Source organism: Trichoderma virens, assembly GCF_000170995.1.
Source record: "Trichoderma virens Gv29-8 chromosome Unknown TRIVIscaffold_90, whole genome shotgun sequence".
Lineage (NCBI taxonomy): Eukaryota > Fungi > Ascomycota > Sordariomycetes > Hypocreales > Hypocreaceae > Trichoderma > Trichoderma virens.
Genome location: NW_014013659.1, coordinates 43,317 through 56,273, shown reverse-complemented (window position 1 = coordinate 56,273; position 12,957 = coordinate 43,317). Strand labels below are relative to the sequence as shown.

At 52.2% G+C, this 12,957-nt stretch overlaps 5 protein-coding genes across 5 annotated transcripts; 1 reads left to right on the top strand and 4 right to left on the bottom strand.

The window, feature by feature from the left end:
• Positions 1–203: 203 nt before the first annotated feature.
• On the top strand, positions 204–1,707 carry TRIVIDRAFT_216954 (uncharacterized protein; the record flags this gene model as incomplete). The annotated part of the gene is made up of 2 exons (XM_014095105.1): positions 204–1,289; positions 1,363–1,707. The coding sequence occupies 2 exons, from the start codon at positions 282–284 to the stop codon at positions 1,600–1,602; spliced, it is 1,248 nt and encodes a 415-aa protein (XP_013950580.1).
• Positions 1,708–1,803: 96 nt separating this feature from the next.
• TRIVIDRAFT_227246 (uncharacterized protein) lies at positions 1,804–2,828 on the bottom strand (the record flags this gene model as incomplete). Its single annotated transcript, XM_014095104.1, has 2 exons — positions 1,804–2,732; positions 2,786–2,828. The coding sequence occupies 2 exons, from the start codon at positions 2,826–2,828 to the stop codon at positions 1,804–1,806; spliced, it is 972 nt and encodes a 323-aa protein (XP_013950579.1).
• A 139-nt stretch (positions 2,829–2,967) lies between these two features.
• Positions 2,968–4,191, bottom strand: TRIVIDRAFT_56981 (uncharacterized protein; the record flags this gene model as incomplete). The annotated part of the gene is made up of 1 exon (XM_014095103.1): positions 2,968–4,191. One exon carries the CDS (start codon positions 4,189–4,191, stop codon positions 2,968–2,970), a length of 1,224 nt encoding a protein of 407 aa, XP_013950578.1.
• Positions 4,192–4,767: 576 nt separating this feature from the next.
• On the bottom strand, positions 4,768–8,482 carry TRIVIDRAFT_494 (uncharacterized protein; the record flags this gene model as incomplete). The annotated part of the gene is made up of 4 exons (XM_014095067.2): positions 4,768–4,793; positions 4,865–6,634; positions 6,709–8,071; positions 8,285–8,482. The coding sequence occupies 4 exons, from the start codon at positions 8,480–8,482 to the stop codon at positions 4,768–4,770; spliced, it is 3,357 nt and encodes a 1,118-aa protein (XP_013950542.1).
• A 2,189-nt stretch (positions 8,483–10,671) lies between these two features.
• TRIVIDRAFT_19768 (uncharacterized protein) lies at positions 10,672–10,896 on the bottom strand (the record flags this gene model as incomplete). The annotated part of the gene is made up of 1 exon (XM_014095102.1): positions 10,672–10,896. A coding segment is annotated over one exon (225 nt), but the record flags the coding sequence as incomplete, so codon positions are not given.
• Positions 10,897–12,957: the final 2,061 nt, after the last annotated feature.

Sequence of the window (12,957 nt, the reverse complement as noted above, 5' to 3'; positions counted from 1 at the left end):
TCAAGGAAGAAGGAGCTGCCGGTGAAGCTGCCGACGAGAGACGACGGCTTGAGAAGGAGTACCGCGATGAAGCAGAGCTTCGTCTTGCGCACCGACAACTTGAGGATATGAAGAGACACAGTGCCGAGGCAGATGTAGAGAAGCGTATCCGGGATGAGTATGAGTACAAGCGTCTCAAGGAGCTAGGAGCTGCTGAGGAAGCTGCCGAGGTGAAGCGGCGACTTGAAAAGGAGTACCGCGAAGAAGCAGAGCATCGTTTTACTCAACGACAGCTCGATGATATGAGAAAGCGCGAATCCGAGATGGCAGTGGAGAAGCGCATCACGAAGGAGATTGAGTATAAGCGCCTTAAGGAGGACGAGGATGCTGCAGAAGCTGCTGAAGAAAAACGGCGGCTTGAAAAGGAATTCCGCGAAGATGCAGAGCATCGCTATACTCAGCGACAGCTTGAAGACATTAAAAAGCGTGAATCTGAGATGGCGGTGGAGAAGCGTATTACAAAGGAGATTGAGTATAGGCGCCTCAAAGAGGAGGAAGATGCTGCCGATGCTGCCGATGAAAGAAGGCGGCTTGAAAGAGAGTTCCGTGACGAAGCTGAGCTTCGCTATGCACAGCGACAACTCGATATTATCAGGAAGCGCGATGCCGAGGCCGAGAACGAGAAGCGTATGCTGAGGGAGCTTGAGTTCAAGCGCCTCAAAGAGGAGGAGCATGCTGCTGAGGAGGCGCGCAAGGCTGCCGAAGAGAAGCGCCGGCGCGATAAAGAATATCGTGACGAGATGGAGCTTCGCCAGGCGCACCAGCAGCTTGAGGGCATCAAGAAGCGTGAGGCAGAAGCCGACATGGAGAAGCGCATTAAGAAGGAGCTCGAGCTCAAGCGCCTCAAGGAAGAGGAAGAAGCTCTAGAGGAGAAGCGCCGGCGTGAGAGGGAGGCTCACGAAGCCGTCGAGAAATACAAGAAGGCTGAAGCTGACCGCATTGCCCGCGAGAAGGAGGAGAAGGAGAAAATGGACAAGGAGTATAGACGCCGCCTGCACGACGATCTCCTCAAATCGGGCCTTGACGAGCATGCCATTGAGGCCATCCTCAGCAACAAGAAGGTGCAGCAGCATGCTCCTCCTGTGGCTCCTCATCCCCCTATTTCACCTCATGCTCCAGCTGGGCCACCGATTCTCGCTCTCCCGGCGCCAGAGCATCCTGTGGAACGCCCGACTTACACTCGAATGGCGCGTAGGTACCTCTCGATTGAGACGTTGCGAACATTTCAAATCGAATACGAATATGATAATGTAAGTTTGACTCTACCCCATTGTTCTTGTTTTTGTTTCTAGGAATGAGTACTAACATGCTTCATCTGCACAGGATCCCGATTTTATTTTGATTAAGCGATGGGTTCCCGAGTGGGAGCAAGACCAGTTCTGGCAACACACCAAGTTCATTCGGGAGAAGCGGACCAAGACTCTCATGGTTGAGGAGAAGAAGCATCACCACTCCGACCCTGACTTTGAGTGGGTTCGCAAGAAGCACAGCAGCAAGCACGATCGAAAGAGGAGCAAGTCGCCGGCGCTGCTCATGTATTTGGCGGGTGCTCGCCCGTCTTAATGACTCACGACATGATACCATGTATTGCGAATGTGCAGGCCAAATTATCTGTTTTATGTAGTCCGTATACTCTACTGCTATTTATTGATTGATTGATTTGAGGCTACGTCTGAGAGTCGACCTGAAAAAGGCTATTGAGTGAAGTGCTTGCCGCCTATGAAAATTCCCAACTTTTGTAACCACCAGCTCTCGTTGCATTCATTACACTGACTTGAGACTTTGCCTTGCGCCATAGCTGCCGGTATATCTGCGTATGAGTTCCTCGTATATCGTCCAAGAGAGCGCAGAGCTCAGTGCCTTACGGCTCATCCTGAGGCCCAACCCGCGCCAAAGCGACTGAAAGCCTTCTTCCACCACCATCCTGTAGCCGGCATGGAGTAAGTTGCGATATCGCTCAGGCTGAAGCTGAATGCGTGTCTTGCAGACGTCTATTGGATTTGATATGGCCGAGCAGGTTGTGCCTGCTAGAATCGCCGACGCAAAATTTACTGAACTGGCCATAGAGGAAGTCATGTTCTTTGTTGCCTCAGCCGAGGAGGTGTTGTGGGACACCAAGGATGACAGTCTCCTCTTCATCATCTCGTAGATTGTCACGTACATGCCGGCATAGGGACCATCCCGGATTGCCGTTGCGCCAAAGCCGGCGAAGAAGCCTCTCATTCCTCCCTGATGATGAATGTCTTTCACAGCAGCCCACATGGATGGGTATGAATAGAGACTAGATTCAAAACGGACCTTGATGACGGTCAGAGGCATCATGACGAAGCCTGCCCATGTCCGCGCCACAGCTCCTGAAACCATGTTTGCCGTGGGCGTCAGCGTAGGCAAGCTGGACGAGGAGCTGTGAGCATGAATCCTCTGGCTGAACGCATTGGACTTTTGGAGGAATTGGCGGAGGGAGTTGAGTGATGTGAAATACAAAGCAGATCCAAAGCCCGTGCGAAGAGATGAGGGCAGGGTGCCCCTCCACAGAGCTCGGATTGGTTGTGGTGACTGTGTTAGCTCTCGCCAGATGCCTATTAGCAGCGAGGGACGCCCTGATTGCTGCGTTCGCGTCTTTAGGAGATCCAGCGGCTGCAACAAAACAGCAGAAGCCACTCCCGATCCAAGACCAAAGACAAAGTGTTGCGCTACTGACTGTTATGAGAAGCCTCCAGAGAACATGCCATTGTGAGATGCGCACCTGCCGCAGCTGATTTTGCTGGTGATGCCGATGATGTACTCATGATATCTATGTCTTGGTCCAGGCCCTCATGCTAGTCCTCGGTGGTTGTTGTTGTTCAGAGTTTGTTGTGATGCTCACTCTAAGGTTTGCAATGACGCATCCGCGCACAGTGTGTAAATGGTCGAGGCGGGTGGTTGTTTTTACCGGTAATCGCCGATAACAGACTCCAGCCGCCCTGCGAGGAGCCTATGCCGCTTAACTAAATCCACCCATTCGCTGACTCCAATCATAGCTAACAGCATGCCAAAGTCAGCGCCTAGTCTGCCCAGGCTGCCTGCACAGTAGAGCACTTGTGTCAGGATGCTTTCTCGGGCAACCTTATCTTTGACGGCGGGCAGATAGATGCGAAGTGGCTCGAGCAGCATGTTGACAAGATGGATGGGGAATGTAGACAGCGCCGAGGGCAGGGGATGGAGCAGATCAAGACTGTCGGGGCCTGTGCCGCCCAGGTTTGTGTCTACGCTCTTAGACATGGAGACAATGCCAAAGCTGTGTTCGCGGAAGACCTCAATGAAGCGCTTCAAGAATCGTTCCGTGTGCTGGCCGCTGGGCCGTGATTGTCCTGGTTTTCCCTGGCTAAGCCGCTCATCTTCAGCCAGCAGCCGAAGAGGCTCCAGTGCATCAAGAGTAGCAGCCAGTGTGATGAAACGACATAGTAAGAAAACAACCGGTATCATGTCCTGTGCTGGCGCCCAAGCGATGAGATCGGGAATCGCACGTTTGAGCCACCCTACCGTACGCAGCGTAGCAGCCAGCTTCAGATTCGGGGCCTTGAGGGTGTTGATGAGATCAGTAGCAAGTCGAAGGATTGAGGCTTCAGACTCGCTCAACACGTCTGAGACAAGCTGCGAGTTTGGATATAGAGCTCCAAGCCGCTGGATGTGGCCATACAAGTCCAGCGTGGATGAGAAGCCAAGGGGGGAGATGTTGGCGGTAGACGACAGGAGAGTAGGCACTTGCATGAGATCCGTCAGGCGGTCGGCGTTTTCCAGCATCTTTAGCACCTGCCTCCGCCGCGCAATCGACTTGCTGTCGCCAGCCTTGCTGATGCTGGTGGAAAAGTGCTCGACTTGCGAGTCCAAGTTGGAGATGAACCGACTCAGCTGGACCGCGTTGCTCGACAGGGCGGGAATTGTCTCCCGCAGCGACGCATGGCTGTCAGCCGAACCAACGACAGCCTTGTATGACTTCTTGGAGAGGCTTTGGATCGAAAGCAGGGCCGAGTTGGACGCCTGTGAGAGAAGCTGGCGTTCTGAAGACCGCAGAGCATCGACTGGCTGTCCCGCCAAGTACGAGATGTAATCCGACGTCGTGGCATCAACTTTCTGCCCGATGCCCAACAGGTCTTGCAATGCTTCTGCCATGGCGCGGAAAACAGGAGAGTTGAAAGTCCAGTGTTACAAAATATGCATTGGGTGTTTAGTCTGAACGGCTTGAAAAGGGGGCCACAGAAAGAGAGGCAATGAGTGGTGTTTAGTATGTAGGTATGTAAGGCGGTATCAAGATAATCTTAGCTAGAGTAGAGCGGAAATCGCGTTTGACTATGGATCGAGTAACACCCACGTAGCGCATACCGAGCAGCACAGGCCAGAATGCGGGTACAGTGCTGTAAGTGCTGAGTCTCCAGCACGTATTCAGTACCTTCGGCCCCTGAAATTGTAGCCGCGCCAGTGCTATCTCTCACCAAGAATCTCCTCCGTATGACTGCGACTCTAGCTGCAATTGTCATTCTATGGCTGGGAAAGTGGGCCGATCAAGCATGCAACAAAAATCAGGACTCTCTATTCAGCATATCTTCATATTAAAATTACTTAGAATTTAAAGTATTATTTCTAGCGTTCTACTCATTATAAAGGCTAGATTTAAGCAGACAGTTTTGTTACGTTAAATCAGACTATATAATTAGCTATATATAACAGGTGTGGTATGGGGCTTTCCGTTTAGAAACCGAACGGATTTTCAGGAGCTACGAGGAAAGGAGAATTTTGTTAGCCACGGTAGCAATGGAGATGAAGTATAGGAGAAAGGACGACTTACTCGCTTGAGCCAGGTTGGCCCGTCGGCCAGTTGGCTGCGGCGTTAGCTTTTTGGTTTCTGGCGTGACGCCGAACCGGACTGGCGGCGGAGGTCCGGTCTTCTGAGGCACAAGAGGTTGCATAGGTGCCTTCAACTCGTTGCTAGGTCCTGGCTGCAGGCCCTGGAATCCAGTGGGTTGCGGCTGCAGAGGCGGCGGTAGATAGTTGTTGATGCTGCCAGCGCCAAAGGGAGACTGCGTCAAGGATGGCTGGAAGCCGGTGGGCTGGGGTTGGAGTCCTCCGAACTGGCTCATGCGGCTCGGGTCGATATAGCCGGGTGCACCAGTCAGCATGGGCTGTAAGTACGGGCCGGGAGCTCCTTGGGGGAACTGGGGGAGACCTTGCTGCTGGGGCCCAACGTATCCCGTTAGCATCGGCTGCATCGGCTGCATGCTTTGCAGTTGGGCAGCATATTGTTGCTGCAGGCGGGCTTGGGTAATGTCATTGAGGCTCTGGCCTGGTGGTGCAACCTGGCCCTGAACGAGACCAGTAACTTGCGGGACAAGCGCAGGTGCTGGAAACATGCCTTGAGCAAGAGTTGATTGCGGCGCAGAAAGGGGTCGCTGCGGTGGTGGCGGAACGATAAGAGAGCCTTGAACTGGCGGCGAAATAGATGGAGCTAGCGGTCGTTGTCTTCCTAGAGATTTCGGAGAGATATGGACCCCAGTGAGCGAGGGCTGGGCCGAAACAACCTGGTTTGGCTGCGGCACTGTTGAAAAGAAGGACGGGCTTGCTCCAAGCAGTGGCTGCTGGGGGGCCGGCGCAGGTACCTGTGGTTCGCTCTGCAGCGGAGCCAGAGGCTGAGGCTTTGGCTCGACCTTGCTGGGCTCCAATGGTGTTGATAATAGGGAAAGTTCCTGCATAGATCCAGTGAGCGCTACAGGCGCGGGAGCAGGGGCGGGAGCGGGAGTAGGAGCAGGAGCAGGCTCTACATTCTTCGGGGCCTCCGCTGCCGGCGCTGGGGGTTGCGATTGTGTTTGCTGTTCTTGCTTTGTTGGCTTCACATCCCAAGCATCATCGTCAAATCCTCCTGCGGGACGCTTGGGCTCCTTCACCGGGCTTGCAGGAGACGCGGGTTTCGTCGCCGTCTCGGTAGAGCTAGGGGCCTCCTTGGTCGAGAAAACGGCGGCATCAACCACATCGCCAGTTTGGACTGCAGGGGCGGGCCTGCCTTTCCTTGTGTTATTCCGTAGAGCACCTCCAGGACCTGAAAAAAGACCCCCGTCGGCATCGCCATTGGCCTTGGTGCGACCGAACTTGGCATCCAGAGTCCGCATTACCTTGATGATATCTCCTTCTCGCAGACCCAGGTTACGTAGGACGCCAGCGTCGACGTCTGGTAGGACACTCTCATCCATGGAGTCCCTCGTGAACGCCTGAGCATAGCGTTCACAAAGGCCAACAGCAACATCGCAAGATAGGAAAAACTGGAACCAGTCGTATTCCGGCCCTTTGTCCACGGAAGCTCCAACGGGGGCAGGCTTCGGTTGTTCCGGGACCTTTGACGCCCGTTTGACATCGGCGAGGGGTCTCTCATCATCCAGGGATATACCAGTGAGGTTCTCGACATATACGAGGTCATCGTGCGACATCTTGGCTATGGGCACGGCAATTTTTACACCGTTCATTTTGTGGAGGTGTAGCTTGCCGTCTTTGAGCCCAAGGAATTGGGCCTCGACACTAAATGACTTTGATCGATCTGTCCATACCCGGACTTTGGATGGGTCAGGCTCTGTAATTTGAATGTCAATAATCTATCCATTCCATTGTTTATGTACTTCGCATTTGAGGAAACGGAAAACTCACTCGATTTGCTTGAAGCATGACTGCCGCCATCGTTTCGTCCATTCTCGCGTCGAGGCCGCTGTTGTCCCAAAGTGTTACCATCATCCGGAGCTATGAGACTACTACCTCTTCGAGGTAAAGGCATTCCTAGGCCTACCTGTTGCTGCTGAGGCTCCCTGCTGGCAGCCTTCATTGCTTCTTTCGTGAGTCTTATCTCCTCCAGGCGGTTTTGCTCAACGGTCGACTTAGCGGAACTTTGGCCTCCAGACGGCCCTGTTGCCGACTGCACAAGTGGGGGCGTAATGGTGCCTGAGAACTCGATATAACTGCTCGGGACAACGCCTTCTTTGCCATTCTTTAGGCGGCGAACTTGCCACCAATCCTCGCTCCTTGAATCATCGATAATGGCCACCTCATCGCCCGCAGCTACGGTCACCTCGTCGTCGCCTTGGGCCATGAAGTCATATAGAATAGTTCCCTTTCTTTGACGCTTTTGAGAGCCTGCGGCAATCACCTCTCGCAGTCCCTCTGCTCGAGCAGCACCTGCAAGCTCACCGAGAGAAGCTACAATTTCTTCTGCAGTGTCCTTAGCTCCGGCATGAAAATCAATGCTCTTACTAGGCTTAACAAGCTCCATGAAGACGTGCTTGCCTTCACGAGAGTAATGGGTCATCTTATCGGCAGTCCATTCTTGCGGGGGGTCGTTCTCAGCTCTTTCGGGCGCGATAAGAATCGTACCCGTCAAGAGGTTTATGCCCAGGGTGGTCGGCATCTTCTTCTTCTTGCCCATGACCGATACCATCTCGTTGATGTTGTACAGGTGGAAGTTGCCAGGGATCAGATGTCCTTTAGGTTGGGATTCGGGAGTTCGCTCCGGCTTGGCTGGTTGCTCTGACGACACTGAATATGCCTGAGACTGTGGGCGTGGCCGTGAGGGTAGAGCGGGTGACCTAATAGACTCTTCATCGGACAACTGCGGTTCTTTGAACCTGATAGTCATGGGCTCCCTTGTGGATTGACGGTTTTGAATCACGCTAGCAATGGCGGCTGCAGGGTCCGCAGCCGCAGGTGCTGCAATCGCAGGAACTGCAGCCGGTGCATCATCAGACGGGGGAGTGCTATCGTCGGTCGCGATGCTTTGGGATGGTGGCCTTCGTGGTAATGCTGGAGCCGCCGGCAGCGACGGCGCACTTGCAGGAGCGGCCGCTTGGACTTCGATATAATTTGCGGGAACAAATCCATACTCGCCGTCTACTCCAGCAAGAATCCAATCCTCGTCAGTGGTGTCGAAGACCTCTAGCACGGCATCTTCGGAGAAGGACAGCTCCTCGTCGGTTTGGCGAGTATACTCGTAAATGGCACGGGCATGGCCCACTGTCTCGGCCTAGATTGCGGACGCGAACGTTAGCTTGGCATGCGCATCCCAGTGTGAAGTCGCAGATCTGCGAATACATGGAGAGGAGGGGAGAGGAGAGCAGCAGCTCGGCCAGCTCTTGGGCGAGGTGACAGATGCTGAGCTGAGCTGAGGGTCGAGACGAGGCCGGAACACGGGGACACGGGGACACGGGAGGGCGAGGATGGGCGAGGATGGGCATACCTTTTCAACGTAGTTATTCGGAATCAGGCCAGTCGGCTCGTCCTCGTCATCGGTACCGGCCTTCTTCTTGGCCTTCCACCAGCCGTCGTCGTCATTCTTCTCGAGGATGTACAGCAGGTCGCCCTGCTTGATGGCTAACTCGGCATCCTCGTTAGGAGTGTAGTCATAGAGGGCTCGGTAGATTCCCAGGAAGCCCATTTCGCCTTGATTGCCCCGTTGGACGCAGCTCGACGCTCGAAATGCGGATTGTTCCGACGCGGTGGAATGCACCTCGTTGCGTGGCCTGGGAGTGAAGAGGGCTGTCTGTATTGAGTGACGAAAAGCAAGCCAGTCCCTAGCAGTGCTAGCGAGTGTACTCCATACCTACTAAGGTAGCACTCCGTGGTTGCGGCGGCGAGAGGGAATGAAGAGTACGGAGTACGGAGTGACCCCCTGTCACGACCTGCTGGGTGCCCAGATATTGGGGGATCCACCGTAAACAGCACTGCCCACGCCAGTCTCCTAATTATTACCTCAGCCTTGTTTTTCCAGGCGGGTATTGATACAGGTATTATGATACAGGTTTAATTTACATGTACCCATTCTTTAAAAGTTGGAAACTTATATATATATATATATATTTGTATATAGGTACCTAGGTACTTTATTATTATCTATCTTTATAGGTAGTTGCCACCTGCTTTGATGCACTTAATACAACCCCCAGATCGGCTACCTAGGTAGATATAGTAGCATCACATCAACACATTCCTTGTCATCCACACCGTTTCTGATTCCGTCTGTATACCATGATGGATTTAATAGTTAGTAGGGAAACTTCACGTGTAATTAGCGCTTGCTCACAGGAGCGCAACAAGGCCGTTTTGCTTACCCCTCAGCTCACCCAACAACATGGAGAACAGAGCGAGGACCCCCGTCATAGCTCTCAGGCACAGGAAGAAGCACAGATGCAGCTGGAAGCAAACGCACCCTCGTGCTAACACAGATTACGGAGTAGTGCAGGAACTAACCGTGAAACTCCAGGCACTTGGAGGCGGGTACTGGCGCTGTGGAGATTAGCCTGATTGCCCAGCCAGAGTGGAATCACGCACAAAGCACGGATGACATTCTGAGGTACGGTAGTGATATTGATGCTGCTCGTACAAGTCTGGCCGAGTCCAGTGCCCGTAGCATCTATGAGTAAAGTAATCGTCCTCTAGACTCCATCCTAGGCAGATCTGATTTGGTATCATCTGCTGCCTAGTTTCCGTGTAACGGATCGGCGATGGCTCTTACTGTGGCGTTCACAGGCTGTAAGCCCAACAACATACGGCAAGACAAAGGCTTCCAACGGTCATCATCACCACCAACGCCGTCTGCATCAACACCTACACCAACACCCAGTCGCCCACTTCACCCCTCACTTCAACCCCTCTCCCTTTGCTCTCTCGCCACGAGTTCCCCCCTTCCCCCCATCTCAGTCCCTTCATTGATACCGAAATACCGCAAAGTGGCGAGGAAGCAAACTTTCAGCACAGTCAATTCTAGGGTATTCTGTTTCTTGCCAGCTACATACATGTCTTCATCCGTCCCAAATACGCTATACAGCCCTTCTATACCCAGCATCATTCAACCAATCAGTCCCAAACACACCTCAAACTCCTTCTATAAACCTTCTAATCCATGTACAGTCCGTTCCAAAGCACCACAAACCTCCTTTACACCTCCACCTGCTGATCACTTTGACCCATCCACTGCGCAAACTCATCGTCCTCATGGAATTCCTTGACCTCCCAGTCTGCATCAACTCCCTTGAGATATGCGTCATGGGGACTTGTGGTATTCAAACTAGGTAGCGTTGTCCTCATGTGTGATCTCTCCGTGGGCACCGGCGTCCGCTGTCGTTGAAACGCAACAATTGAGGGCATCTCATACGTAATGTTAGGTTGTTGATAGAGAAGAGAAGGGTCGACACAAGGATCAGCAAAAGTGGTATGGGGTTCCGCTGTTTCCACGAATAGACCATGAACAACCGGCGGCGACATCCTGCCCGTCGGGGGATTGTCGTTAGATGCTGCCATGTTCCGCGTTTGATATGGAGTAGGGTCAGGATAAACGTGATAATACTCCTCTGCATATACAACGGGAGAAGCCTGTATAGCGGGAAAGGCCCAATAAGGGTGAGAAGCAAAAGCGTTGGCCGGGAGAGGCTGTTGTTGTTGTTGTAGTTGCTGCTGCTGCTGCTGCTGCTGCTCCTTTTCGTCGACAGCCTGCAGGAGCACCTCTTCTGGCAAATATTGAAGCTTGGGTGCCTTTGTATTATTGCGCGTCACCCGACCCCCTTTGGTTGAGCCACCAGCTTTGCCCTTAGCTTTGCCCTTGCCTTTGACTCCCCCTTTCTTGCCACAGGGATCATATTTGTATTCAGGGTGAGCGAGCTTGTGATGTTGTCTCTCAAGTGCATACAGTCGTTCGAATATGTCATGTATTTTTTGAGGCTCCAGGTTTCGCCAGCAGTATCCAGTAGCTTTCGAAATTTCCTGGTGATTTTCTTTCTCACCCTTGCAGAAAACAGAGACCATCTTTTGAAATGTCCTGCGATATAGCATGAATGCATTAAGAGGGCGCTTGACCTGGCCGTCGTTCTTTGCCTTCTCTCGTAATCGTTTCTCTATTGAGCGAGTTGCAAAAGCTTCAACCCCTTGAAGAAGTGTTTCATAACAACCGAGTTCCATTGCAACCTGAGAGAGTCCCTTGTTTATAGAAATTATGCGTTCTAAAAGGTCTGATTTCGTCGTCTCCCTTCCTTCAATGAGCTCTGATTTCGTCGTCTTCCTTCCTTCTCCTCGCCCCTTGCTTGGACGAGGCTTGGATTCCCTCCCCGGAGTGGCTGCCATCAAGCTGCTGGAAGTTGGCTGAACATCACTTGTGTTGGAGTAGTTCAAAGATGACGGCTCCAACGTGTACTGTGCTATGGCCTGCCGAAATTATTAGCCATCGTTTTTCTTTGAGCACAAAGGGGAAAGCCTAGCTGCTGAGTAGCGCCATGGCTGTTGTCTCTTACCGCGGGATTATAGTATGCATCTTGTGGTTCATGTTTTTGTGGAAAGGGGGCCTGGGAGTTGTTAACACCATTGAGCGAGCAGATTGGCCTCACACACCGGCTCAGCGTACAGAAATGGGAGCTTGGCTTGGATAGTAATGGTTGGGGATTTTGACAAATCTCGTCCCACTTCCTTCGCCATATGAGGCCATGGGGGCAGGAAAACGGCCATGCTGGTTGAGGCCGGTAACTTCCCGATGTGCGGGCTCAGAGGCATCGTATTCTTTCTTGATAAGTTCCATCACGGCTCTTGTGGACGAATATTGACGTGAAGTGGCGTTGGAGGTAGTTGCATTGGCTCTTATATAGCCCATCTTGTTGAATACTGGGGGAAGACAACTGCCTGGATTTTCAAATACGGAAGCAAGAGGCGTTGTAACACACAACACATAACAAAGAAAGCTCAAGTCGTCCGGTGTAGGGAGGATATGGGGGGATACATGCATTAAATCACAATTTGGGTTGATAGGAAACATGGCTTGTTCTCTTTGTCTCAAGATCAGGCCCATTGATAGGTAACGTACTTCCACGCCTAGCTCTATGATTTACAACTTCGTTCCTAACACATGACTTCCATGTGAAGGCCACAAACAAACGAATATCAAAGCTTTTGCCGCATGCGGTGCTGGAATCTTGGTGATATTGCTTTTCCCCTGCCCCATGGGCCACTATGTGAACCGTCGCAGTAAACATGAGGCCCAAACTCAGTCGCAGATGCCCCAAAACGACACCCTGCGAAAGCAACGCCCGCAGCCAAAAGCCGAAAAGAGAAAATAGAGGGTACCTGGGACAAGTATCTGTTATGCACAGAACCGTCTCCAAGCGGCGCAGCAGTTGGAATGCGCGTCAATAATAGAGGTTGACCGTGCACCCCCCCTCATGGCTGCTTAAACGCATCATCAGCTTGATGGCATCACCTTCAAAGGGACGATTCTATTGGACAATCGTCCTTTGGAGTGAGTCACGGTACCAATACCAAGGCCCCTGCGCATCGTCATGCAACGGGACAGTTAGACGAGGTACGCCTTAGCTGGTGTTGTGCATCGTGGGTATTCCGAGCAGGCTTACTTCCACATAGATGCCTGACGTGGAGGCGTATTTGGAGAAATGACAGTTATGGCCAGAGATTGATTTTGATATATCACGTAGAGTTGTTGATGATATCCTCTGCATGTTATCTTGAGATTTGAGCAGAAGTGCCAAAAGGAAAGTACCTTTATGTAGCATAATCAACACACGGACCAGGGAAGAGCATACACAGAGAGAGTGGAGATATCAAAACTGCCGGCAACCGATCAAAGAAGTTGAGGAGGTAACTTGAACGTCCGAATTCAGCTTTATTTCTTTGTGTTGTTTAGACGAACACGAGTGGCTGAAACTCGGGTGGCTCGTGTAAACCGAAACAGCTATGCCCTTTGAATGGTCGTTTCCCGGGGTGTTGCAAGAGATAACTGACGTCTCTAAAAATATCTTCCAGAGCATCGAGTGGTAACTTGAACAGATGCCTTTACAAGAGTTGAGTTTGGCAAGCCCGGAGCCATTGAGAATGACCATCAACTGGTTCGTAAGAAACGTCCAACTGATGACAGTA